At 37.3% G+C, this 27120-nt stretch overlaps 2 protein-coding genes across 5 annotated transcripts; one reads left to right on the top strand and one right to left on the bottom strand.

Annotated features, from left to right (window-relative positions):
* The first annotated feature begins 4625 nt into the window (after positions 1 to 4625).
* On the top strand, positions 4626 to 14271 carry kcnk1b (potassium channel, subfamily K, member 1b). Its single transcript, XM_052573293.1, has 3 exons — positions 4626 to 5354; positions 9574 to 9969; positions 11614 to 14271. Exons 1-3 carry the CDS (start codon positions 5000 to 5002, stop codon positions 11874 to 11876), a joined length of 1014 nt encoding a protein of 337 aa, XP_052429253.1. The 5' UTR covers positions 4626 to 4999; the 3' UTR covers positions 11877 to 14271.
* A 471-nt stretch (positions 14272 to 14742) lies between these two features.
* Positions 14743 to 25493, bottom strand: tacc3 (transforming, acidic coiled-coil containing protein 3). Of its 4 annotated transcripts, none has more exons than XM_052573289.1 (19): positions 25361 to 25493; positions 24620 to 24659; positions 24003 to 24168; positions 23491 to 23618; positions 19352 to 20539; positions 18208 to 18274; positions 17608 to 18122; positions 17281 to 17347; positions 17021 to 17195; positions 16865 to 16926; positions 16580 to 16713; positions 16359 to 16440; positions 16093 to 16242; positions 15946 to 16013; positions 15717 to 15760; positions 15474 to 15634; positions 15267 to 15373; positions 15030 to 15150; positions 14743 to 14910 (listed from the first exon to the last, which is right to left on the bottom strand). In XM_052573289.1, exons 3-19 carry the CDS (start codon positions 24165 to 24167, stop codon positions 14839 to 14841), a joined length of 3306 nt encoding a protein of 1101 aa, XP_052429249.1. In that variant the 5' UTR covers position 24168; positions 24620 to 24659; positions 25361 to 25493; the 3' UTR covers positions 14743 to 14838. The 4 variants fall into 4 exon arrangements, with proteins under 4 accessions (XP_052429249.1, XP_052429251.1, XP_052429250.1 ...); XM_052573291.1 differs by having other exon boundaries at positions 24620 to 24737; positions 25361 to 25457; XM_052573290.1 differs by lacking the exon at positions 24620 to 24659 and having other exon boundaries at positions 25361 to 25485.
* Between the last annotated feature and the right edge of the window lie 1627 nt (positions 25494 to 27120).

Here is a 27120-nt window from a genome sequence, read left to right as displayed (position 1 = left end):
CACAGGTATTTGGAGGTCAGTTCATGACTCCAGAATGACAGTTATGCAGGGTGAAGCAGGAGGTTAATGTGTTTGAAACAACACTGTGCAGAACTCAAGAAACTCACTGAACTTGAATAGAGATTGATTAGGAGGGTGTCACGTCCAAAGCACAGGTATATAGGCCACACTGAAGATTTTTTAATGCAAAGAATAGGCATGTGTGAGCTTATAAATAATGAAATACTTTGCATCGCCTGGGTCTTAAATTCAAGTATGTTTTCAATTGCACTATTGTTTTATCTTCTGTGGATAATTGTTTAATAATTGTGAAGTTAGTTAATTACACTGACTTTTCAAAACATGCACTTTCCAAATAAAAAATATAATCACTTTCAAACAAGTCCAGTCCAGCTGAACAGGAATACCTGCTTAATTATCACACCACATAAAAGACAATTGCTTTGAATTACATTTTTTTAATTATTCAAAAAAATCATGAGGTGATTTGAATGTAAATCAAATATATTTATTTACTCTTACATGTATATTCCAAACAAGACATGCCAGTTTTGACAGATTCAAAATATATTTAGTTTTTCAGCAGAAACTATGTTTATCACAAGTAACATAAATCTCAAGTTCATCATGTAGGCGGATGCTGCTTGATCTTTCAAAATGTTACTAAAAGAAGTATAATATCATTAACCACACATGAAAAAAAACTAGGTCAAACCATGGTTTTCTTTGATGTATCTACGTAAAAAATCTTGTTTAGGAGACTATTGCAGACTGCTCAATCTAGAATAACTGACAAGAATATGTTAAACAGCTTAAGACTATGATTACAGTTTACAGGACATTTTGGGAAAAATTACTTAACATGGCTGAACCACAGAGAATTCCTAAATGTCATGACAGACTGTGAATCTACAAATATACAGAACTGTTTATTGAAATTAAAAAAAAAAAAAAAAGTGTACATACATATTATGTATACAACAATACAACATAATAGTTTCCTTTTAGAAAGTCTTCCTATATATGGGCTAACACTCTCAGACAATTTAAGAACTGAGGAAGCCTATCACTTGTCAACCTTTTCACTTATTCACAAATGCGCTGGGTGTTCTATCCAATTTTTCCACTTAGTGGCGCCATTGTGCTATTCTGATCTTACACTGCTACAAAAACGTTGCTTGAGATGGACAATGGCTATACTTAACAAGAAAAATGGCTGCAGTGTAGGTCTAATTTTACCAGGGGAAAAAACCCATAATGACCAATTTCTAATCTGAATATAAGGAGATGTGTTCCAAAAGTCTACAGTGGTACATTCCTGCAACAGTTTTTCCTGCTTGTGCAAACTGACAATGTACTAAGGCAGCCTCTATTTTTAGCGTCTGTACAGCCCAGCAAAGAAGAGGATAAAAAAGTCATATGAAAGTCACAGAAGAATTGATTGATTTTGGTCAGAAATGTTAGATTTGGGAAAGACTCATTATCTTAAAACGGTCCTGTTTCACATGCAGTGTAACAAAAAAAATTTAAGACCAGTACCAACTGCAACAAGTTATTTAGGCCTATTCAAACCAGACGCCTATCTCTAAAAAAGTTGAGACATTGGTATCCAGGTGACTCAGATCCAGTGGTGGACGAAGTACACAAATCAAGTACTTGAGTAAAAGTACAGATACATATGGTAAAATATTACTCCAGTAAAAGTAAAAGTACTCCTTTTTCAATTTTACTTAAGTGAAAGTACAAAAGTACTCAATTTTTTATGTACTTAAGTAAAAAAGTACTGCAAGATAGATGTTTGCAATTTTACATAGGCTACTTAATTTAATTTTATATTAGCAAATTTTTTTATAATCCTACTGCTCAAAATAACTGGGATTTTTTCCAAAATAACCACTATATGGAGTCAAAATATATTTTTGTTGTTGATATGGACTACGCTGATGAGAGTAATGTTCACTGTGAAGCTTACACTGTGATGTACCTGAGAGAAAACAGAGATGACCATCTGATTTTCACCAGTAAGAACAAAGTATTTTAAAGTTAGTTGTTTTACAGAACATCATAGTTACAGTACAGACCAAAAGTTTGGAAAACTCATACAAAGAGTTTTCTTTATTTTCATGACTATGAAGATTGTAGAGTCACACTGAAGGCATCAAGGGCTATTTGACCAAGAAGGAGAGTGATGGGGTGCTGCGTCAGATGACCTGGCCTCCACAGTCACCGGACCTGAACCCAATCGAGATGGTTTAGGGGTGAGCTGGACCACAGACAGAAGGCAAAAGGGCCAACAAGTGCTAAGCATCTCTCGGGGAACTCCTTCAAGACTGTTGGAAGAGCATTTCAGGTGACTACCTCTTGAAGCTCATCAAGAGAATGCCAAGAGTGTGCAAAGCAGTAATCAAAGCAAAAGGTGGCTACTTTGAAGAACCAACAATATGACATACTTTCAGTTGTTTCACACTATTTTGTTATGTATATAATTCCATATATAATTCCACATGTGTTAATTCATAGTTTTGATGCCTTCAGTGTGAATCTACAATTTTCATAGTCATGAAAATAAAGAAAACTCTTTGAATGAGAAGGTGTGTCCAAACTTTTGGTCTGTACTGTATATATGACATGATAATAAGGCCTGAAGTTAGGAAGAACATTTTAAAGAAAAAAATAATAAAAAAAAATTCATAATGATTTTTTCTTTCTCAAACCCTGGCCAAACGGGGTGCATCTCTTCCCACTTTGATAATTACTGTAGTTACCATGTTCTGAACATCACATCCTTTCTTTTCTAACCAGATGTAATCTATCTATCTATCTATCTATATATATATATATATATATATATATATATATATATATATATATATATATATATGTATATATATGTGGCTGAATAAAAATATTTGGACATTTATAAAAATTACATCAACTTAGCACCAACAAGCTTGTTAGCTAGACAGTTAGCATCAGCTAACAATATTTACTTATTTTCAGTACGATGAACATTCATGTCTGTCTACTTGTCTAGTTAATCCAAACAATATACATATGTATAACGTTACTGTCGATAAACAATATAAAAACAGACGTCATATAGGACATTTTAATAAAACTGTTAACATTACGGCAGCGGTGAATTTGAACATGCATGAGTTATTGTATTTAATTTGTGTTGTTTTAAGTTTTTTTTGTTGTTGTTGTTTTTTTACCTAAAATTGATGTGTCTGCATCGTCTGCACGCGAGCATTTGAGTGGGCTTAAATAGATCTCTCTTTACAACGGATTTAGTTCCCAAACAACTGACAGTTTTGACCTAAATATGATTTTCAGTTACAATAATTAATCCAAAATTTCGACATAACTTACTTTTAGCAACATCAGACGCACGCGCGCTCACAAGATCTCCCGGTTCTTACTTCTGTAGACTCGCACTAAACGGTTCATTTGAATCAGTGAGTGGTCGACTCCAGAACAGCCGCAATCGGATCATTCTAATTCGTAAACGAATCGTTTGGTGTGATTCGCGATCCGATTTAAAAGTTTCTTTTGAAAAGACTCAGTTCGTTCATGATGAATCAGACACCGCTTCTGAGTGTCGGAGCACGTGATATATTATAGGGAGTAACGATATGTTTTATGAAATGTAGTGAAGTAAAAAGTACGATTTTATGCTTTGGAATGTAGTGAAGTAAAAGTAAAAGTTGCTCAAAATAAAACTACTCCAGTAAAGTACAGATACTTGAAAAATGTACTTAAGTACAGTAACGAAGTAAAGCTACTCCGTTACTGTCCACCACTGTATATTAAACAAATTCCTGACTGTTTTCTGGTTCATTTAAATAAATAAAAAAATGTCAAACTCGTCCAATGCCATCTGTGAAGACTTTTCTTTGCCCATAGTCCCTATGGTCATGCCCTGCTCGTACCAGACCATGCCGCCACGACTCAAGGTTTTAGACAAAACTGCAGCGGGCGCATGTGAAGCTGCACACTTCGTAAAAGTGAGCCTGCCAGCTGCTGTAGTTGGCTTCAACTCTCGGTGTCGAGCAAAAAGAATATCTGTCATCACTGAAGAAGAATGAATCAGTTTGCCCAGGTGAGACCGCTCGTTTTCCGATTTTCTAAAGAACGACTCTTATGACTCTAAAAGTCAGCACACCCACAAAAATGTAATAACAGACTATAGGTAACGTTTCGAGCATTTAGGCTCTTCATCAGACAGTCTGTTCATTAAAGTGAATGAAGTTTGATTCTTGAAAGAATGATTCTCATGAGTCGGTTCATTTTGGTCAATTAAAATAATAAATAAAATATTATTTTATTCGTTTGAGTATAGGTAGAACTTTAGGAGCAGTTATTGTAAAGAATTTATTTAAAATAAAAAGAAGTGCTAAACACATTTTTCAACAACAACAAAAAAAGTGTAGCCTATTAGCCTAAATCTGACGTCATCAATATCATTAATTTTCTTAGCCACCCCACCACATATTGGTCTAGACCCCACTTGGTAGAGAAAACCACCGGTAGAGAAAAAAATTCTGGCGCCGTGCCTGCTACAGTGTTAAAGGTAAACAGGCACGGCGCCAGAATTTTTATCTCTACCCCGGGTTAAATTAAAACTTATATAAAAAATTCTGGATTTTATTTACAGCCAGAATCGATTTCCATCTCTACCACAATTACAAAGTACTTAACATAATTAAATCCCCCATCTTATGTTTGAGACTGCTGTCATGATTCATGTAGGAGGATGTTAAAATAAGCACAGTCGATGCTCTTTCCTCTCTCGTCGATGTTACCTGGTGGGCGAGAGCCAGTGACGTCACGTCCCCGTTACGAGCTGAGATCCGTCTCCTCCGCGCTGCAGTGCATTCGGAGCGGCCCGTGCAATCAAGAGCTTTAAAACACATCGAAACCACAAGACCCGACATCAATAACATAAGACCCCACATCAATACCATCATCACCATCGAATTGAATAGGAAAGCTGAAGATGCTTCAGTCCCTCGCCGGTAATTCGTGCGTGCGCTTGATACAGAGCAACAAATCGGCATGGTATTTTCTGTTTCTCGTGCTCGGCTATATTCTGTATCTCATATTCGGAGCGGTGGTTTTTTCCTCGGTGGAGCTGCCGTATGAAGACCTCTTGCGCCAGCAGCTCAGAGGGATCAAACGACAGTTCCTCCAGCAGCACGAATGTCTGTCCGAGGAAAGGCTGGAGAGGTTTCTGTCAAAAGCGCTGGAGGCCAGCAACTATGGGGTGTCTATTCTCAACAACGCGTCGGCAAGCTGGAACTGGGACTTCACCTCGTCTTTGTTTTTCGCTAGCACGGTCTTATCAACCACAGGTGAGTCGTTGAACAACGCGGACATGTCATAAACTTATACAACATGACATTTAATGGTTAACGTGGCATCCGTGAGACTCTGTAGATAGTGCACCATTTGATTTGCAGTGACCCATATTTTTTTTAATGCTTCAGCAAGTCATCAGTAAACAATCAATAGGCTACATATTTGACTTTTTCTTAAATTATATGTATATTTATATTATGCACCACTGCTAATAATAGAGAAGTTCTCATTTTGTTCTTGTTTTTTTTCATTTTCTTTGTTCTCTTTGGAAAGCTGGCTCGTCTGTCATTTAACACCTGCCTTAACACAATGTTACCCTAGACAGGTATCCAATTCTCAGAAAGACGTGAAACTTTAAAGATAACTTTAAAGTAGATCTGTACAATTCAGTCTGTGAACTATATGCAGATATAGGCCTGTATGTTCACATATAGGAGGAAGCGCAGACATAAAGATCACAACTTTCGGTTTCAATTCTGTTAAAGTATACCAGCATTTCCCAGACATAAGAAAACTTAATATAAAATCACCCCCTTGTCTTTCGAGAAAAAACGTTCCCTTCACAAGACCCAGCATGTACCTCTAAATCCAAACCAGCATTACATGAAAGACAGCTTCTAAAATCTGTAAAGCCTGAAAATAATGTTTGTTTGTTTGTTTGTTTGTTTTAAATGGAACAAATTATTAAACCTTTGGACAAAATCTAAAAAAAAAAAGTTAGCATATATTTTTATATAATTTTTGATATATCAGGTTTTTATGGCCCATGTGATTTAATAAGATGATGTCGTACATTGAGGACACCTACATTTTATTCATAGACCCAAACCAATGCTGAAATTCTGATAATGTAATGCAACTTAAAATGATTGCTTATAATGCAATATAATTCAGTGATGATTGAGAGATAAATGACGAACCAACATTTCTCAAAATACTGATGTATCTCATTTGTTACACACATTTTAACACAATTTTAAAAAAAATTCTATGGATAACCAAGTATGCCTAAATATCCAGTAAATATTCATTTTTAAATGCTCTTAACCCCTTACTAGTAACCCCCCTTTTTTGGCATGGAGACCGAAATTACATACCCAAAATAAAAAGGTTTCTGCTCATGATTCTTTCTGACTAGATACATAATCAACCTTTGTTCACAAAGCTGACACTTTAAAGTTTACTGTTCAGGAATCAGAATCACTCAGACTGTTATGATAATAGAGATATATAAGCTCAAACATAAAAACAAAAATAAAAATATTAAAAACATATGTTTTAAATGTATTTAAAAAAATGTTGATGTAGGAAATGAGTTTGAAAACACAGTGTAGCTAAGGCCACAAGTCTTCCAAAACTTCATAAAAAATTTCATAATCGAATCTGTAAAACTGTGAATTTTATGAAATATTTTCTAAGGCCATGTCATGTGTGTTTTTAGAGAAGGCTAATCAGATTGATTTATGGCCCTTGTCATCTCTGTAAGATCTCACATGTAAACTTTCCTGTGCTCTTTGTGTATGTTTCACTGTTGAAAACTGCCCGAATCATGATTGTATTGTTCTCACCAAACGGTTCTTTCACACCTCCGCCAAGTATGACACATTATCCGCATTATTCTTTTATCATTATTCTTTTGTTTTTATTCCACCTTTATTAGCCTTGATTGTGGTTTTTCAGGCTTTACAAAGCAACAAAGCAGCGATCTCACTTCAGTCTCTCTTTGCATTTAGCCCTTATTTATCAAAAGTCTTACTATAAAAATACAACAAAACATTTTCTTACGACCTTACGTGAATTATTGAGACAAAAATGCATTATGAAGAAGAAAAGCACCTGCTATTAGTAGCATTGGTGCTAACGTTAGCATCAAGCAACATCTGACAATTTATGAAATTATTAGTACACTTTTACTCAAAACTCACTTTAAACCCCGATCGAGTGTTTATAATAACTTCCTTTAGCGATCAGGGGTGGAATTTGGTCGTTTACTGTTGTAAAAATATGTTATTTGTAGCCTTTTTCATCGCTGCACAAGTTAGCATTTCCGATGTACATTTTCGATTTTTTTTATAAAAACGCCCCAGATCTCAAGAAATTCTCATACCAAGCTTTACTATCGTAATCGCGGGTTTATTATTCGGATATTTTGTGTGTACAGAGGTGTTTCAGTGTTGTTTTGGCCAGATAACTACCAGGAAGTGTGCAGGAAGCATGTGACACGATGGGGCGGTGTCCAGATATGAAACTCTAAGATTGATGTTTGAAAGACCCAATCAGAGTCTGAGTCACACACCGCACGAGCTGTGACTACTGCACGCACACAGAGATCGCTGGGAGAGGCTGTTTATCATCTGATCGCGTAAATCCGTGGAAAATGAATAGAAATGACGATTCTGTCTGAAGAAATATGAAGTAAACATCAGTAAATATATCCATATATCTCCGCAGATATGCATCTTTGGTCTGTAAATCCTTATTGACGCTGTTCAGTGAGTCTATGTGAACACAAATAAACCGCTCTTGACGTGACTGAATATGAGTGAGTTGTGAATTTCTATTCAAAATGTGGCATAATACGGATTTATTATTTTGCACTCCTGACATAAATCACTAAATATCTGTCACTGCAACAATGTTTTATCAAAATATTGGTCAAATATCGAAGCTTGAGTCTTTAAACTTTCCATTGATGCACAGTTTGTCCAGATGAAGTAAGACAGTGATGTTTAATGTGCTGTGAAAGTGAAACAATAATAAACTGGGGCCGTCAGCGATGTTTGCACGCAAAGGGGTTAAGCTCATTTTATGAAAAATCATTAAATATTTCATAGCAAAAAGACTGCAACTTAAGTGGGACATTTTTTTCAATTACACAAAAATGACTTTAACTTACTCTATGTGTGTGAGCTGTCATCAGATGACAGATGGCAATGGAGCAGATTTTGAACAGATTTTTTAGTTTTGCACATGTTGGTAATTTATAAACCTTAGAAATGTACATCAAAGAAAGATCTGGCTTTTTCTGGGTTAATTACAGCTGGTTCACACTGTTCTGAAAAACATCACCAGGTTAACACATGGATCCAACAAAGCCTAGTTACCAGTGGAATCCAGCCTATATGAGTTAAAGTGCTGTCATGATTTAACAGGGAAGAAGGATTTACATTCTGTCTTATCATTTACACAGACATGCAATACCTAGTTCCCCTTGGCATTTGCATGTTACACAAAAGATATGATCAAATCTCAAATCTCCTGAAAAGGTGGTCTTAAGTGGCACATTTCAGCTGATCACAGTGGGATACAAGCTGGCTATCCAACTAGACCAGCTGACTTCAGTTTTAAAGTTTGTAATTGGTATAAATGTTTAACAATTTTAAAATAAGTCTCTTTTGCTCACCATAGCTGCATTTATTTGATCAAAACTACAATAAAAACTGCAACATCGTGAAATATTATTAATATTTAAAATGATTAAAAAATTTTTTTTAAATATATTTTAAAATGTTATTTTTTCTTATGATGGCAAAACAGAATTTTCAACAGCCATTACTCCTGTCTTCAGTGCCACAACATAATATGGTGATGTGTTGCTCAAGACACATTTCTCATTATTTTCTGTGTTGTGTTTGTGCTGCTTAATATTTTTCAATTTAATGCCTAAGTGCATTTCCTTATTGACCCAAACTTTTAAATGGTAATGTAGCTTTTAATACGAACGGACGTGTAATTATCAGTACAAAGAGCTTTCCTTTGGCCATTTCCTGTTAAAAGTGGATGGGATGTGTGTTCTAACGGTTGGTTAAATGGCTTTTCTCCTTAATGCAAATCCATCTAGCAAGCTTCTATCAGAGACCCGAAGCATTAAGAGAGACCCTGCAAACTAACCTGATTGTTCATGTCCATAATGTGAGATCGTCCATTAGATTTGAACTCTTGGGAGGCATCAAACTGCTGAGGGCAGAAATTAGAGCAACGTAATCTGTTTATTTCAAGGATGCAAAAACAAAAATAGATTACAGAGCTGGACAGAATGATTATTTCTTTGATAATCTAGGATGGGACTTAATCGGTTCGTTAATAGGTGTCTGGCAATGTCTGTTGGTTGGTATGGCTTTGTTTTCAGTGAGGACAATACAGTGTGCTCATCCATGTAGTCTCATTAGAGAAATGATTTCATGAAGTAAATGTGTAATTTTCCACTCACAGGATATGGTCACACCGCACCTCTCTCTGATGGTGGAAAGGCCTTCTGTATCATTTACTCAGTGATTGGCATCCCCTTCACCCTCCTCTTCCTCACGGCTGTGGTGCAAAGGATCATGGTCTATAGCACCTGGCGGCCCATTATGTATGTTCATACACGCTGGGGTCTGTCTAAACCAATGGTGGCCCTGGTTCACGCAACTCTTCTGGCCGTCGTAGCCGTGTCCTGTTTCTTCCTCATCCCTGCAGCCATTTTCTCTACCCTAGAAGAGAACTGGAACTTTCTGGAGTCCTTCTACTTCTGCTTTATCTCACTCTCCACTATCGGTCTGGGTGACTATGTGCCTGGGGAGGCCTTTAACCAGAGGTTTCGTGAGCTCTACAAACTCGGCATCACTGGTAGGTGTGGTTTCAGTTGGCTTTGTTTGGTGTGCATTCAATCTATTAAAAATGTAGGGACTTGCATATCCACTTATTGCTATAGTCATTGAGAGGGCATTTGAAGCTGAAGTGGAAGTTGAAAGCTTGAACATTTAAAAATAAGATTTCTTTACCCTCAGAGACATTAACTGTTTTTGTAACTCGTGTGTGATTTTAACATAAACTTGTATTTGACAGTTTAAGCACAATAAGACTTGAAAGAGTTTAGTAGTTAAAACCGTGTGACAGCCGCTTTCTGTGCGCATGCTTCAGATGTGTGCACTCAGAAAACCGTTTATCAGAAGTTCAGACTAATATGATGCGATAGACATGATAATCAAAACCAAACAGATGTTTTTTGGCAGAGTATCTGAGGTACAAGCTGTAAAGCCACATATCTATTCTGGAAAAGGGGGCAAGGAGCAGCATTTGTATTTAAAAAAAACATGAACGAAAACAGAATGTTTCTGCTTCTACACAAAAAAGGCATTTTCAAAATTATATAATGATCTGTGGGGTATTTTGAGCTGAAACTTCACAGACACATTCTGTGGACACTGGAGACATGTTACATATTGTAAAAAGCGGCATAATAAGTCTGCTTTAAAAAACATTCAGAAGTCTCAGAAATGCTGAATAGTAAACGTTCTGTGGTTTATTTGTCATGTAAACTGATTTAAGGGAAGTCTATCTGAAAATGATAATTATATAAATTCCGTTACAGCATAAAAAAAAAATATTTTAAAGGATGTTGGTAACCAAACAGTCTCGGTTTCCATTGACTTGCATTGTATGGACAAAAAATTTAGTGAAAGTCAGTGGGATTCGAAACTGGTTACCAACATGTTTCACAGAAGAAAGAAGGTTTGAAATGACATAAGGGTGAATAATTTATGAAATAATTTTCTTTTTTAGATAGATCATTCCTTTAATGTCAGTTTTTGGTTAATAAAATATCGTTAACATTGTGGTCCAGTTTAAAGGTCCTTATACTTCTCAACAATAAGCCTTTATTTCTCATAGTGACATATTTTATTGAGTAAACATGCCTAGTTTGTTCACTTCCTCTTCTCGTAAGTTAAATTCAGCCCAGCGTATAAGTAAAAATACTCCGCTGACTTCCTTTTATGTATCTACACATCTTAATGTGTCAGTCTGGCCTGTTGTCATAGAAACAGATGGAAGGTAAAAAGGAAGTGCGTGTGATTCGAGAGTATAAACTGTTCTTTCACTGCTTCTCTACTGTTCCATCTAGTGTTTGTCTTACTTATGATGCAGCACAGCTCACATTTTCAAAGAGTTGCATGGAAATGGCACATGGCTTTCGTACTTGTGTGGGTTTAGTTGATGCAGATGGTCCCGTCTTTCTGTTCGGTGTGCGGGGGACGGTGAGAAAGATTTGCTATCGTAGTGTTTTTGTGGAGGATGTGGCATTTGTGAGCCCCACACATGCTGAGTTTTCTTGAAGTCTCATATTTTCCCAAGAGTATGCCAAGAGTATTTTAACCCTTTTCTTGTACAGCTTACAAAATTGCAACCTAATCTATTTTGTGTGGTATTTTGTTATGTGATGTATATTTTCATGAATTACATTCATTTCTTTCTTCCCTTCGTGTCCGATAGTGTATCTCCTCCTCGGCCTGATTGCCATGCTGGTGGTGTTGGAGACTTTCTGTGAGCTGCAGCAGTTGAAACAGCTGAGGAAGATGTTTTATCTGAAGAAGGAGAAGCCCCAGGACCGTCTGTCCATCATGGAACATGACCAACTGACCTTCAGCTCCATGCCAGATGGTACTGTCAACTCGCCCCAGGAGGACAAAAGCGAACCCTTTGTGGACTTCCCCGTTCTAACCTCTCCAGGAGGTGATGACCCAATGATCAAATAGATGTTTTCACTTCCATCAACATAGCTCTCAATCGAGGGAGACATCTTTAGCAGAGGGGTCTTGCAAGTGACTGGTAGGATACAGAATTGTGAAAATTCAAAAGTATGTTGATCAAGATTCCGCGTATTTAACAGCCCTCTACAAAACCATGATGCTTGATAAAATCATTCACTGGCTGTATATCTGTAAATGATCACTAGCACACTTACGCTGCTACCCTACAAAACTACATTAAAAAGCAGAATTGCTCACTAGTATGTACTTACCAATTGAGCGAACAGAAATGGTAGAAGTAATGATGACCGCATTTGTGGCATAATGTTGATTACCACCAAAAATGTATTTTCTTTTAAGCTCCTTTTCTTGAAAAAAAAAAAGTTTCAGTAAGGGACTTACAGTTGACTTGAATCTGGCCAATCTGTAAACACTAAAATACTATTTTAATTGTGTATCCACACGAACCAAACAGTATGTTAAAATGATTTTAGCATGAAAAAGAAAAACGTTTAATCTTTTCTAGATAGACCATAAAACTTCAACAAATAACAGATTTAACACACAATAAGTGATTTTATAAATTAGCAGCTTCTCATTTCTGCTTTTAAAGGTGCAGTTCACCCAAAAATGAAAATTCAGTCATCATTTACATAACCAGTATGACTTTATTTCTTCTGTGAAATTCAAAAGCTATTTGAAAATCTTGGTCATTTGAGTTCCCATTAACATGCATTGTATGGAAAAAAAGGCAACACTTTTCACCAACATTCTTCAAAATATTGCCTTTTATGTTCCACAGAAGAAAGTCATGGAGGTTTGAAATAAATTTGAGTTTTTATTTCTGGCTGAACCATTAGTTCAACCCTTTAAAAAAAAAAAAAAAATTGTTTTACTTCTTTCTTTTTGAATAACTAGGAGCTGTTTCTTGATAATCAACTTTTGTCACAACTGCTGCTAGTTAAGCTTGGCTTTTCAAGGTATGAACCCAGAATAGTTTTGTGGTCCAAATTTTCAAAAATAGACTCTAAATCAAAATGCACTTCTGCTCGGATCTAAGCTTCGAATAAAGATCACCATCTTCTCACATCTTTATGAACATGAAATCTCACTTACATTTTAGTGGAGACCTGTCATCGAACATAGTAGTTGCCCATCATGTGTTAAGTTTTATTTCCAGCTCATGTGATCTACCTTGTGAGCTTGCAACTAGAGTAACACTTAAGGATATCTGCTACTAGTGGTGTTAGAAATGACTTTAGAAGTCTCTCTTGAAGCTGTATCTAATGCATTGAAATGTTAAGACTGTAATGCAGCATATACTGTAGCATAAATCAGTGTAGAAGCACAAAAACGTTCCTGCTCAAAAGCGAGTCATTACACATTTTAGATGACATGGAGTTAAAATAGTGTGACATTTATCTTAAGGGATATTTTAAATGTGTTTTAAAGGGAAAAACCATGTTATACCCTGTATAATTTTCTCATTTTAGAAAGTGATGTTTTACAGAGGTCTAAATATTAAAATGCTTGACAGAGTAATCGGAGATTACATGGATTTTTGAATCCAAGGTTGAATAATGGTTGGCTCCGTGTGTCCTTGTCCTAAGCTACTGAAAAATCCAGTGCAATGCCGTTACATTCCAAAAAAAGGTTTGGAGAAAATCTTGGATTACTGAATTGTGGTTCAGTATTATCGACTAATTGACTGTATAAAACTTAGATCATCCAGATCTTTGATTGTTGCATTCAGAGCATTTCTGTGGCTATTTAATAAACATAAATTAATTATATTTTTGAAACATGCTTGAAGTGTTGTTTACAATAGAATGCTTGTGCTTGTATTATGAGAATGACTGTTGTAGGCACAGACTGATGACTACTGTTTAAGGTTCGGTTGGAAGATCACACTGTACTGCAGATTGTGCTGCATCACTTTCAGCGCAGTAAGAATGTCAAGACATTATCACAATAGAATAAAAGTTGAATTTTTAGGTCTCATTTTAACTTCTGTTGTTTCTGACTCTAGGGATTATTTACAGATGGTGTTGTTTTTACATTAAAGGAACATGCTGAATCTGAGCTCAGGCCATGGGAACTTGAATGTGCCAATGTGACATTTTACTGTATGAATAATGAAGTGCTATGATGTCACTGCTGGATTCTTTGTGCGTATTTGCATATCCTTGGTGTTTTGCTGCACAAGTCTCTTATGATCAGCTACAGCGTCTTAACATTGTATCAGTGCAGCACAGAATAATGTATGCATTTGTTATTGAAAATTTTATTTTATCAGTAGTAGTGGGTTTAGAAATAAACAAGGACATGCTGTCATGATATCCGTTTAAGTTGTGTATGAAAGACTGTTGAATAAATGTCATTTCCATATGAAAATCCTGAACTGGATCAATTGTCTTATTTGTATGAAATAAAAATTTTTTAGTTACAAAATAAGTGTAACCAATTTGTTACAGTTACCAACGAAAATGTGTAATTACAACTACTTGAAAATGTTAACCACTACAAAGGGGGTTACATCTGAAAATTTTCCACACATACACAGATTTTATTTCTTTCTTTCCAAAATTGCATTGACTGCTCTAAAATACGAGACCCCAATGTTTCAGGAGTTTAGGACACATGCTTATTCAATAATGGTTTTATTTCCTATTTGGGTTTATGTACTTTAAATGCTTTATTTTTTTTAAATTAAAGTTTTTTTTCCAGGGCATTGTTAGATGCTTACGGTCATAGCCATGCAAGGATTAAAAATAATAATAATAATAATAATAATAATAATAATAATAATAATAATAATAATAATTATTAGTATTAAAACTGTTGCTCATGGAAACTCGCGTCAAGGCAAAGATTTGTTTTTAAACATTAAACAAACATTTTATTTATTAAAATTGGTGAGAACAAATACAAAATCACGAACAAACACAAATAATGAACACAAAATACACTAATAACCATGCTTTTGCACTTTAAGTAGCAGGTCATCACACAGTTCTGTGACATCTTTGACTTCTTTAGCCTGAGAAGAGAAAATAGTCACATTATAGATGGAACATAACCTTTTTAAAGAAGCTATTCAGAATTACATTTAAAGAGGACACCACTGTAAGAGTGTCTTCCCTGTGTGTCTGTGTTTACCTTTTGTTCCAGATCCTTTTCTAGGGACTGAACTTTCAGCTGTTCTCTTTTGAGCTGCACCTGCAGTGCTGCCACTTCTGCACCCTGTTTATTGCGAACCTCATTTATGGCCTTATTCGCGCTGAAACAACATTAGTGCCATTAGTGATGCTTCTAGTCATGTTTATCAATTATGCAAGATTTAATTATCACATTCATAAGAGAGAATGTGTTTCAGACGGCTTGATAAGCACATACTGATCTAGTTTCTCCTCAGCATGGGCTTTCAAAGCTTGATAACGCTTTTCCTCTTTCTGCAGTCTGTCCATGCAGTTCTGTGCATACTGCTTCAGAGTTTCCTCATTCTTATAGAAGAAAAAATGGGGCAAAAAAAAAGACCATTATACAGTAAAATAATCTCTTGATTGGAGATGAAGTCTTGTTTCAGAAGTCTAAAAAGCATACCTTTTTGAATCCCTCAATGACTTCCTTGCATCTGTCAAGACGTTTGACAACGGAGGAGAAGGATCTCTCCAACTCATTCAACTCTTTGGACAGCTGGTCTTTTTCCTGGAGGACTCTCTCCAACTCAATTTTGGCCAAATCTTCCTTCTGTTTATGTTCATCTGTAAACACACAGGAGTGTGTTATTATCTGACATACTGCCTTCAAAATAATGTACTGAAAATAATCAAGCAACTGTCATACCGCTGATTTGAGTGATGGTGGCCTCAAATTCTGACACTATAAACCTGAAAAGAGAAGAAAAGCGTTTAAGACTGGCGTGCCGTCCAAATGTCAGTCATGCATGAGGGGTCCCACACAATTCAATCGATCCAGTAAATCACAACTAACTGGAAAAACACTTTCAAATCATTCATTAGAGAAGCCAGTGATTGATTAGAGAAACACATTCTCAAATGAGTCAGAGACTTACAGCATATGCTGATTCTCCAGTTGCAGCTTCTCAATCTGAGTCGTAAGCTCTTGCTGCCGTTTCTCTGCCTAAGAAAAGAAAATTCAAAACATTAAGCAACCAATCAGACGTGTGCCAGTCATCTTGTGTGAGGCTATGGGAACTAACCAGTCTCTCTGCTTTCTGTAGTGCAGCATCCATGTCTCTCTGGCTGTACTTCAGAACCTCTATTATGGAGTCCTCGGTCTTCACTGACTGTTTTAATGTGGGAACCAGCAAGTCCAGAACAGTTGGATCTGGTACCACAGTTTCCACTGCCTAGAGGTTAACGGACATTGTAAAATGGACTCCATTGTGCAAAAGATTGAATGTTTCAGTGCCTAGTCAGAATGTTAAAATGCAAAACAAAGCATTGACATGAGTCATCATCTTACTGGTGGGGGCAGATCATCCAGCAGCTTCATACGGTCACGGTGTGACTTCTGCTTTACTTCAGACTTCGCAGCTTCCATCATCCTAAAATGCACACAAAGAAGGTTTGCATGATTACGGTTACATGCGCATTGGGCCAGTTAACTCCATTTGAAACTTATTTGGAACAAGGAGGATTGAAGACTATGAAACATTATTAATATGGATGTTTGTGAAGACTGACCTAATAGCAAGAGAAGGCCGTGGCATGCTAAATCCAGAGTTGCCACTGTCTATTCCAGTTTTCTTTGGACTCTCCTTAAACAGTGGGTCAAACTTCATATACAGTGACTGCTTCCGCAAGGCCGACTCCTTAAACTATAAAAAGTGTTTTAGTATAATGGCTGAACAACTGAAATGTTGCTTAATTAATAAACAATGTACTCTACTATATTTGGAGCAACATTCTAAACAAATTATTAATGCATTACTCACACACTAACTGGGTTTATGGAAAGGAAAAACTCACAGTGCTTGATCCAAACTGCTCCAGATAATCAAACTGCCCATCAAAATCTTCCCCTGGCATGACTGAGAGAAAGAGAATGATATTGCTCACAATGTCAAAAGCTTGCACTGGATGAGTCTGTGTAGTTCAAATACAAATGCAACCATGTATACTCACACAATGCTCCTGGCACAAACTCATCTTCACTTGGTGCCGCCACACCAAGATCACAGGTCTGGTTCTGTAGATCCACTTTAGAGTCTGGTGTTGCCATGAGGTCTGGCACCTGAAATGCTGGATTCTGGGGCATGTTAGTGCTGGACACAGTGAATGCCTCTACATCTTCTGCCGGCTATTAAGAGAATGAGCATCAACAGGATCATAATTTGTGGAAATACACATTTTCTGTTGAATTTGTACATTTAAGACACTCTTACTCTCTTGGTGACAGCAAGATCAGTTTCTGCAATGTTTCCATTGGTTCTAGAAACTGCTGGGGGAGAACTGAAGGAGAAAAAGGAAAAGTCTGAGCTCACTGATTATTTACATTCGTGAATTTTGGCAAATGCGTTTATCCAAAGACACTTCCATTGCATTCAGGGTACTTATTTAACTACTCATGCATTCCCTGGGAATCAAACCAATGACGCCTTTCAGGATCACAAGCATACCAGTAGCTTGAAAGTAATTAGCTTATAAAGATAAGAAATCACTTGGGTTGGGTTTTAGGTTTACATAACCTGTACAAGTTCTAGTTTCTGTACCTGTGCTCTGGTTGGTTGTCTTTTGCAGGCGCTTCAGGCTGGTCATCCTGTGCAAAAGCCTCAGGCTCCTGAACTGGAGCTTTCATCAAAACCGGGCCAGTCTGAACACCGCGTGGTGGAGAGTTACCCATTGTAGCCTTTGTGCCAAAGGGGTTAAAGTTGGTGTCGTCAAACTTGTCAAAATCTATGGTGTAAGAACCTTTAGGAGGAGAAACATCCACAGGTTCCGTCTCTTCTGGATTCTTAGGGGACAACTGCTTGGGTTCTGGTTCTTTCTTTTCTGTGGCTGGTGCAACTGTTTTTTTGGTTACAGGTTTTGCACCTGCAGGTCTTTTGACCCCAAGACGTTTCGGAGGAGGTTTGCGCTTGACTTCGGCACCATCGTCAAAATTAAACTCCAGTAACATCGGGTTCTCTTTAGGGGGCGCTGTAGAGGAGGAGCCCTCTGTGACAGTAGAGTTCTCCTGAGGTGGTATGGAGGCATCTGAAGATGTTGACTCTACATCTTCAGCTGGCTAGTAAGAGAATGAGCATCAACATGATCATAATTTGTGGAAATACACATTTTCTATTGAATTTGTACATTTAAGACACTCTTACCCTATTAGTGACAGGAAGATCAGTTTCAGCAATGTTTTCATTGGTTTCAGAAACTAAAGGGGAAGAACTGAAGGAGAAAAAGCAAAAGTCTTGAGTTCAACGATCATTTACATTTATGCATTTGGCAAATGCTTTTATCCAAAGACACTTCCATTTAGGGCAGGGACAATTAATCGATTTGTGGGTCGATTCTGAGATTTTAAGAATGCATCATGATTATCTGTCGAATCAATTCTGAGCTTAGGTTTTAACAGCAGATGGCGCTCTAAGCTAATTTTTAACTGTACACTCAAATGCTCACAAAGAAGAGCGCTTGTTTAAATGTACTTGCACATCAACTAATGCTTTTATGACGCAAGATTAATGTAAACACAGCCCACTGTGCACATCCTTGAAATTCACTTTAACCTTTCCCAACTTTATGAATGATTATTTCAGGTTCAAGTATTGCATGTGTAAGGAACTGGAAGCAAGCAAATTATAGCTACTTCTAAAGCACGCAGGGCAATCTGCTGTTAAAAACTCAAGCCCCATTCACACCACCAGTGACTTTCGCTGATTGTTGCTGGCAACTGAAGTCGCTTGTGAGTGTTCCCACTACTGGTTCCTAATAACCCCCATAACACTCCACTACAGCAGATGAATCACATGCTCTCCACTGACTTCACTCCCATTGGTTGTCGCTTGCAAGATTCGCTGCTTATTTGCATAAAGTTGAAGAATTATTAACTTTTGTAGCTTGACACGCAAACATTCCTTCGCCAGGGTCACCAGAAGTCCCCAGCTCTCCATTGAAAATTAACGGAATTATGTCGCTCTGGTGGTGTGAATGGGGCTTAAGTTCAGAATCGATTCAAAAGAGAGAACTGCGATACCTTTAAAAAAAAAAAAAAAAAAAAAAAAATCTCAGAATTGATGCAAATCGAGAAATGATTCTGCAATGCATTGATTTACTGTTCCAGACCTACTTCCATTGCATTTAGGGTACATATTTAACTAGTTAATGCATTCCATTGGAATCAAACCCATGACCTCAACTTTCAGGATCAGAAGCATACCAGTAGCTCAAAAGTAATTAGCTTATACAGATAAGAAATTATATGGTTTATTTTTACATAACCTGTACAAGTTCTAGTTTCTGTACCTGTGCTCTGGTTGGTTGTCTTTTGCAGGGGCTTCAGGCTGGTCATCCTGTGCAAAAGCCTCAGGCTCCTGAACTGGAGCTGGTGCTTTCATCAAAACCGGGCCAGTCTGAACACCTCGTGGTGGAGAGTTACCCATTGAAGCCTTTGTGCCAAAGGGGTTAAAGTTTGGATCATCAAACTTTTCAAAATCAAAGGTGTAAGAACCTTTAGGAGGAGAAACATCCACAGGTTCCGTCTCTTCTGGATTCTTAGGGGACAACTGCTTGGGTTCTGGTTCTTTCTTTTCTGTGGCTGGTGCAACTGTTTTTTTGGTTACAGGTTTTGCACCTGCAGGTCTTTTGACCCCAAGACGTTTCGGAGGAGGTTTGCGCTTGACTTCGGCACCATCGTCAAAATTAAACTCCAGTAACATCTGGTTCTCTTTAGGGGGCGCTGTAGATGAGGAGCCCTCTGTGGCAGTGGAGTTTTCTTGAGGTGGTATGGAAGCATCTGAAGATGTTGGGACATCTGAAGTGTGGACTGAGAGGTCTGGTTCCTGTTTAGCTTCTTGGCTTGACAGGTGTGGATCGGAAACTATGGATGCCTTGCCAATTAGAGGAGAGTTTGGGATCTTTGAGCCACCGGTTTGGAATGGGTTGAGCGAGTCAATGTTGTCAAAATCCAAGTTGTAGTATCCCACAGGGGGTTGTGCCGAGTCCTGGGCCACAGGCTGATCTTCCAAAACAGGAATCTGTTGCGACACTGGTGCTGGTTCGGTCATATCAGACTCCTCCACATCTGTGGCACTGTTTTCAATGTTGTCAGTCTTGATGATGACCGTGCCCTCTGCTGAAGACATGCTGGCAGAACATTCTGCAAGGGAATTCTCCACTGATGGGACAAAGGGAAGAGTCTCATCAAGTGCAGTGTCAGTCACCTCTGGAACCTCTGGCTGAGGTTCAGAAATGGGGGCTGCAGTTGTATCTGATACTATAATCTCTGATGTCCAAGACTCGGGTAAGATAGAAGATTTAGGAGGAGAATTCTGCATTTTACTGGACCCCTGGAAAGGGTTGATGGCATCTAGATTGTTAAGATCAAGGGTATAGGCCCCTATGCTCTGAACAAGCATATCATCATCAGGGTAGGCAACGCTGTTACTCTGCATGTCAATTGGTGTGTGGGAAGGTTTATTCAACAGTGAACTCCTGTAAAACAAAAATTAAATGTTATACGTTAGTGGATTGTTCACTCAGAGCACAATCATTATTTGAATATTTCTGTTCCTCTGAAACCGGTTTGAGAAGAAAAACATACCTGTTAATAAACAAAAATGTAGTAATTACACCATAAATGCATGTTATTAAAGTCTACTGTGTTTCACAGTCAACACATATGGCTTTTTGCCTAGGTTTAAATGGAAAGAGCATTTTAGATAAAGAAAATAATTATAGATGGCACTTGTGGAGGTAGACTGACAACAACTGTTACTTTTGGTCAAATACCATTATAAAAAGCTTATTTCTCAGGCTAGATCAGCCTGCGCAAACCTAAGAGCACGTCTAAGAACACCGTTTCTATGCCAACCGGGACGCTTTTAACATGATGCCTTTACCAATTAGCTACTGGCTCTTTTATTCAGAAGGAGGGGCTTCCTGCGATAGACCAGCCATATTGAGCGTTACATTTTTCCCATTCAAAACTATACAAGTGACATGTCTTGGGTATTCTATATAGTCTTTAGTATTACTGTAAAGTGTAAAAAAAAAAAAGAATTGCAATGCTGGAAAATCTTTTTCAGTGACAATGTTTGTATTTGAAATCAAAATAATCGATAATGTTGTGTTTGTGGTATAGACACATTTGCATATGGCCATACTATGGCGCCTGACAAACTACATTTTGTACAGATTTTATTTTGACAAGTATTTAATTATTTTGCCCAGAGAAAAACATTGGATTATGCAACAGATTAGGGGAGTGTTGAACCGATATTCAGTATCGGTATCGCTCCAATATTGGCATAGAGGTGTCGGTCAGACGAGACCGATCCAAATTCCGATATAGCACATATACTATTCTGTGTTATTATTAAGCCCCATGAAAGTCACAGAAACATTATAAAGCACCATAAAGTTTCTGTGCACTATATTTCAAGTGTTCTGGTTGTTCTATAGTTTAATGTGAGGTACAAATGAATATTAAAGTCAAGTTTACGTAAACTCTTCTCTCTGCTGCAGTGGTCTTTCATCCTCCATTCAGCATTCAAAATGAGTGTTGGTTCGGTTATGACGGTCAAGACTATTATAAAACTCTCAAAGATGATTAAATGTTCCTAAATGTTATACTTGATCTTTATTTAAAGATAAATGGTTTTGCATAAAAAGGAAATTAATAGTCTCTCTTGTTCGTCTTATCATATGTTGCTACCTCATTACTCTGCTTTACATTTAAAAGAAATGTCTTTTCATTTATACAGTAGTCAACATTTGAAGTGGATCAAAAAAGTTAATCAAAGTTGTCCTAAGACAAGAACGAGTATTGTTTGGGTTTTTAGGACAAATTTGATGAAAGGTTTTGATCCACTTCAAATGTTGACCACTATAGTATATATTTATATATAAAAAGATAACTTGTTTTTCCATGAATGTATTTTACATCCATACATAAAACAATGTGTAGGCCTACCAGATTTATTCCTACACTTATTCACTTTTATTTGTTACCCACTAAATATTTTTTTCACTAAAAATTAAGGATTTTATTAAATTATTGTGTACTCATGATAACTTTTGCTACAGATTTATCCATTAACCTAGTTTATAATAGTATTTTATCCACAGATTATGATTATATATTTTTTTGTTTGTTATTTTTTCTTTATAATGAAGCGGTCTATATTTACTAGATTGTGCGTAACATACAAAAGAGTGATGATCGACCTACACATTAAAGTATAGAAATTCTACACTACAATAGACATGCAACTCGTAGTCTCCATGCAGTTAAAGGGATAGTTCATCCAAAAATGAAAATTGTCATTTACACATCCTCATGTCTTTCCAAACCTGTAGGAGTTACTTTATGTTGAACAATAAAATAAGATATTTTGAAGATTGCTGGTAATCAAACAGTTGATGGTCCCTATTGACTTCCGTAGTAGGAAAAAAAATACTATGGAAGTCAGTGGGAACCACCAACTGTTTGATTACTAGCAATCTTCAAAATCTTCAAAAAAGGAGTGTGTTTTTGGTTGCCAGGGCAAGACAACCCTGCACAGATTACAAAAAAAAAAAAAAACAGCATTAAGGGACCAGTGGATGGAGCTTATTTTTACAGAGCATCAACGGAGTTGTGCAAGTGTTTTTGTTTGTTCCCTGCATTTCGAAGATGCTTGTTTTACAAACAAGGCCCAGTTTGACGACGGATTTGCACATCGTTTATTTCTTAAGGATGATGCAATCCCAACGAAAAAGGGTCACGATCGTGTGTTGGAACCGCAGGCAGTGAGCAAAACTGCTTAAAATATCTCTGCCTCCTTGTAAGTTGCGTCCGCCTCCCATGCCGGAGACCCGGGTTCGAGCCCCGCTCGGAATGAGTCGTTGCTGCTGCTGCTCTCGTTCAGTTTCAGCCTCGGGATCTGATTCTGGATCATAAATAAACGGCTGAATCTGACTGTTAGCCATGGTTTGTTTTGGATGATGGTTTTTTTTCCTCACGGTAATGTCACAACTTCGAAACGCTCTCAATGCAAAAGCTTACTCGCGCTCGTGATTCTTTAGCTCCGCCCACACGTCACGCCTCAAGCCGGTCATGTTTTTCCGGGAAAAATCGGTACAGACTATCTTTCTCTTATGAATATAATAAAACTAAAGACTTTTTGGAGTTATGAAGGATGCAGTACTACTATATAGGTACTCAAGATTAACAGGATATTGAGTGAAAACGAGCATTTCACCCCCCCTTTAAATTAATAAACCATCAGTATCTGCCCTTTTCATGCCATTTCCGATATGCCGATGGCTTTAAACTAATTTTTTTTTTAAATCAGCCGATCAGCAATGGTCAACGGTCCAGGACCATTTTGAAGGAAACTGGTTTTGAATATGTACAAACAAACAGGACACTCATAATATTGATGTCCAGGAAATTTGCTCACTGGTCATCAGAGGCCACAAGAGTTTCCAGGTTTTTACTGCTGTCCTCTTGGCTGGACGGCCTACTAGCACGGCTCGGAGACATGATCTTCTTTGTGACTGGGTCTCGCCGTGGAGTTTGAAAACAAACCTATACAAAAGCAACAAAACAAAAAAAACGATGTAAATCTAAACTCTAGTACAAGCCTGACAACACAGTAAACAAATGCTTAATATAACCACTGAAGAGCAATAAATAAAATAAAAAAAAAGATGAATACACCTACGTTAAACACTTCAATATAAATGTTGCTATTCTGAAACGTTCTACTCAAAAACAGAGTATATGCTTCCAACAAAAATAATCACCACAATCATTTTTAAAATTGATAAGTTTCTTAAGCACCAAATTAGCATGTAGGCATGATTTCTGAAAAATCATGTGAAACTAAAGAGTGAAGTGTGTGTGTGTGTTAATTACACAAAATAAAATGCAGGAGCACACAAATTGCATGGAAACCTCATGAAAACCCACCTTTGCTCCTTTAGGCACAGTCCTGCTGATGTTGTCAGCCTGTGACTGCCGCAGGATCGAGGGCCTGCCAGTAGGCTGTTCCAACGCAAAAATGTCACAAGCGGCTTCAGAAGTGCTGTTCATCCGTACAGCTCCCTGATTCTCCTTTAGCGCCTCAAAACTCATACTGCAAAACAGAGACACATAGAACATGACAACATGGGTTCTGGAAAGCCACGCCCATTGGGCACCACACACACAGCTGGTTTTACTGATAAGACCCGGAGACGGGCATCTGACCTTCTCAACACAACACCAGAAACCCATCAAATCTGTTGCATTTCTTTAAGAGATCAGACTAACCCACTGTGACTAAGAACCCAAACATGTGATATCAACCGTTGCAGCTAAGCCATGTGCTCAGGGAACAAAGTGGTTCAGTAACTGTGAAGGAATCATGCCTTAGATAGATGTGCAGCAAAGGTTATAATAGACAACCAGCAGATAACTAAACATTATAATGGTGGCAAAATGGTCTTTGTGATTGGGATAATAGTGGCATATAGTTTACCAAGGGATGTTTAGGAGAATAAGGAGGAACAAGGAAGAGACTGATAAAATCTTCAAAGAATCATTACCAATTTTGGCCTCATCTGTCCTTCCCTGGATTCTGCTCAGCTATGTAAGGAGTGACAAGATGATTGTCAGCTTTGTAATGACAGGCACTTTTGACAGCTTCTCTCTTCTACAGTCTACCTGGACAGGTGATAAACGGCTCACCATCATAAATGAGATTATCAAGTTGTAACCAGGACAGAGAAAACTCAGACCAAGCCCTCAATCCAGAGCGAATGAACGCAAGAAAGAAACCAAACAAGAACAGCCTGAGTGGGAAATTGAACCATTTCAAAATTAACTCATTAAACTAGTGAAACTCAAGGAATTTCCAACTAGTTTCCAATTAGACTAACTTGTGCCCACACGGATGACAAAGCTGATTAAAAACCAAAACATGAAACAACCATAACGTTACATGTCAGCACAGGGAAAACATTAACTTTTTTTATTTGAAATAAAATTTCGCTAACGTAACGTTTGATCGTCTAGTAACGATCAAACAATTTATTTCCAAAACAATTCGTTATCATTTAAATGGTTACATCTGTTAACAAAATAAGAGTAAAAATTGAATGCATAAAAACTCTTAGATAAATTATATGTAAACATGGCAGCATCATATGCGCAGTTATCAACGTCCTATTAGCACTAGCAAATTGGTCAATAGCAACTAAGTCACATGTAACGTTACAGTTTATTATCGCGCAATATTCCATTATCGTTCTCCTATACATTTGTTGAGGGTTTCCTAAAATACGTACCTTCTTCAGGATGCTCAAATCTAACACATAAACCGTTTTCTTCTCAGAGAAAGACAACGTGACACAGAGAAATTCCTGTACGTTTATAACATTGACCCTGTCCCTGTTTGAAACGATTCAAATTTAAACTGCGCTGTCTCAGCCAATTAAACGCAAGATTCGGCGCCCGTCAGGCGGGGCGATTATATGAATTGACCAATAGCAAGGCGCGTCGCGCTGTGTCATGCTTGTGGATGTTGCTTTGATAGACGTCCAAATCATCCAATGGAGAAAAGCCGTGCGGAAGACAACTTATGAAGCCAAATAAATATGACCCTGTTTAACCCTTTTACCAGTAGACTATTGGTCAACGTACACTATTGCTTACGCATTTTAGTATTATAATATTAAAATATTAAAAGTGTCAGTGTTGTCTTCGTCATAGAGTATTTCACACTTTTTCTAAAGGGATAAAGGTTTTATATTGTTATTTTTAGATGTTAAAACGTCACAATTTACTTTCATTATATCTTTTTTTTTTTCATACAATGTACATGACTACGGGGTTGCAAATAAAGTACTATTGTCAGAATTATTACTTTTGGGTTGACTATCCCTTGAACGTAAAGCACTAAAAATAGATGCTCATTGTTGCGGATTTCAATAAAAACAAATAAACGTGACCTGTAGGCAGTAAAACAATAAAACGGTTCATAACATCACAAACAACAGAAACGATTAAGGATCAGTTGCTCCAATTGAGACTATTATTTATTATTACTACTATTTGTTCCACCAGAGGGCAGCATCGGCTAAACTTAAATCACACTGCATGGCTTTTGTGAGATCATCAATGGGTTGAGGCAGATGAAAACAGAGAAATTGCTTTTATGTTTATTAGACTGTTTATGCTTCGACTATGCATGTATATAAAATGCTTATTAATGCGTTTGCGGATTAAAGCTAATTTTATTTTCTGCCAAACAGCTTAAAAATTCAGAGTATGAATATAAAAAAGCAAGAGCGAGAAAAATAGGGAGGGCAGAAAAGAGGAGAGAGTTACATAACAATGGAATGTTTGTGCTGAGGTCAGCCAGTGCACTCCCTCTCCCCACACTACTAACCTATATTCAGCTTACATCAGTCAAGGTGACTGTATTTATTTATTTATTTATTTACATTATTGTACAGTTTTAAAATATACATGAATTAAGTCTGAGAATCATTTAAGTACAGCTTTTATAGTGCCTGCAAAGTACAAAAATAAAATTAATATACACCACAAAAGTACAGTTCTTGGTTTTGAACATGATGAACAGATCCCATATACAGAGGAAATGCATGCAGACCAGATTAAGTAGCACCTTTTCCCCCCCTCTCTCTTTTAAGTAATTAATAATTCAAAGCATTTCCCTTGCTGCGTAACACACCCTCACATATTTAAGAATTATTGTTTTACTGCCTTTTAGAAATTATGCATCTCCATACCTATTATATCCAGCTTGCACACAGTATTCCTGTAATTTAATACTGCATTCATGCAAACTGTAAACGGCTTCAGTGATTATGCACTGACAGTCGTGGTGCTGCCAATAATTGAAGCTTTGGTCTGATGGCTGGGAGTCTACAATCTCATTATAGACAAAACCCCGAATAGACAAAGACCCCCCACCAATCTAATCCCCCCTCCCCATGTCTCAGATACAACCTCTTCAGCCAATCACAGCACAGAGGGGCGGTTTCAAATGATGCCACTGGGTCTAGTTGAAGGCTTTCTCTGT

The sequence above is a fragment of the Carassius gibelio genome, chromosome B13, assembly GCF_023724105.1.
Source record: "Carassius gibelio isolate Cgi1373 ecotype wild population from Czech Republic chromosome B13, carGib1.2-hapl.c, whole genome shotgun sequence".
Taxonomy (NCBI): Eukaryota; Metazoa; Chordata; class Actinopteri; order Cypriniformes; family Cyprinidae; genus Carassius; species Carassius gibelio.
Note: the sequence above shows the minus strand (reverse complement) of the source record. Positions and strands in the feature narration are given on the sequence as shown.

Coding starts and splice junctions, on each gene's coding strand:
- kcnk1b (XM_052573293.1), top strand. CDS start 5,000: ATGCTTCAGTCCCTCGCCGGTAATTCGTGCGTGCGCTTGATACAGAGC. Junction 5,355..9,573: donor CACGGTCTTATCAACCACAG/GTGAGTCGTTGA, acceptor TTCCACTCACAG/GATATGGTCACACCGCACCT. Junction 9,970..11,613: donor CTACAAACTCGGCATCACTG/GTAGGTGTGGTT, acceptor CGTGTCCGATAG/TGTATCTCCTCCTCGGCCTG.
- tacc3 (XM_052573289.1), bottom strand. CDS start 24,167: ATGAGTTTTGAGGCGCTAAAGGAGAATCAGGGAGCTGTACGGATGAAC. Junction 17,348..17,607: donor GACAACCAACCAGAGCACAG/GTACAGAAACTA, acceptor TTTCTCCTTCAG/TTCTCCCCCAGCAGTTTCTA. Junction 17,196..17,280: donor ATCTTGCTGTCACCAAGAGA/GTAAGAGTGTCT, acceptor TTCTCTTAATAG/CCGGCAGAAGATGTAGAGGC.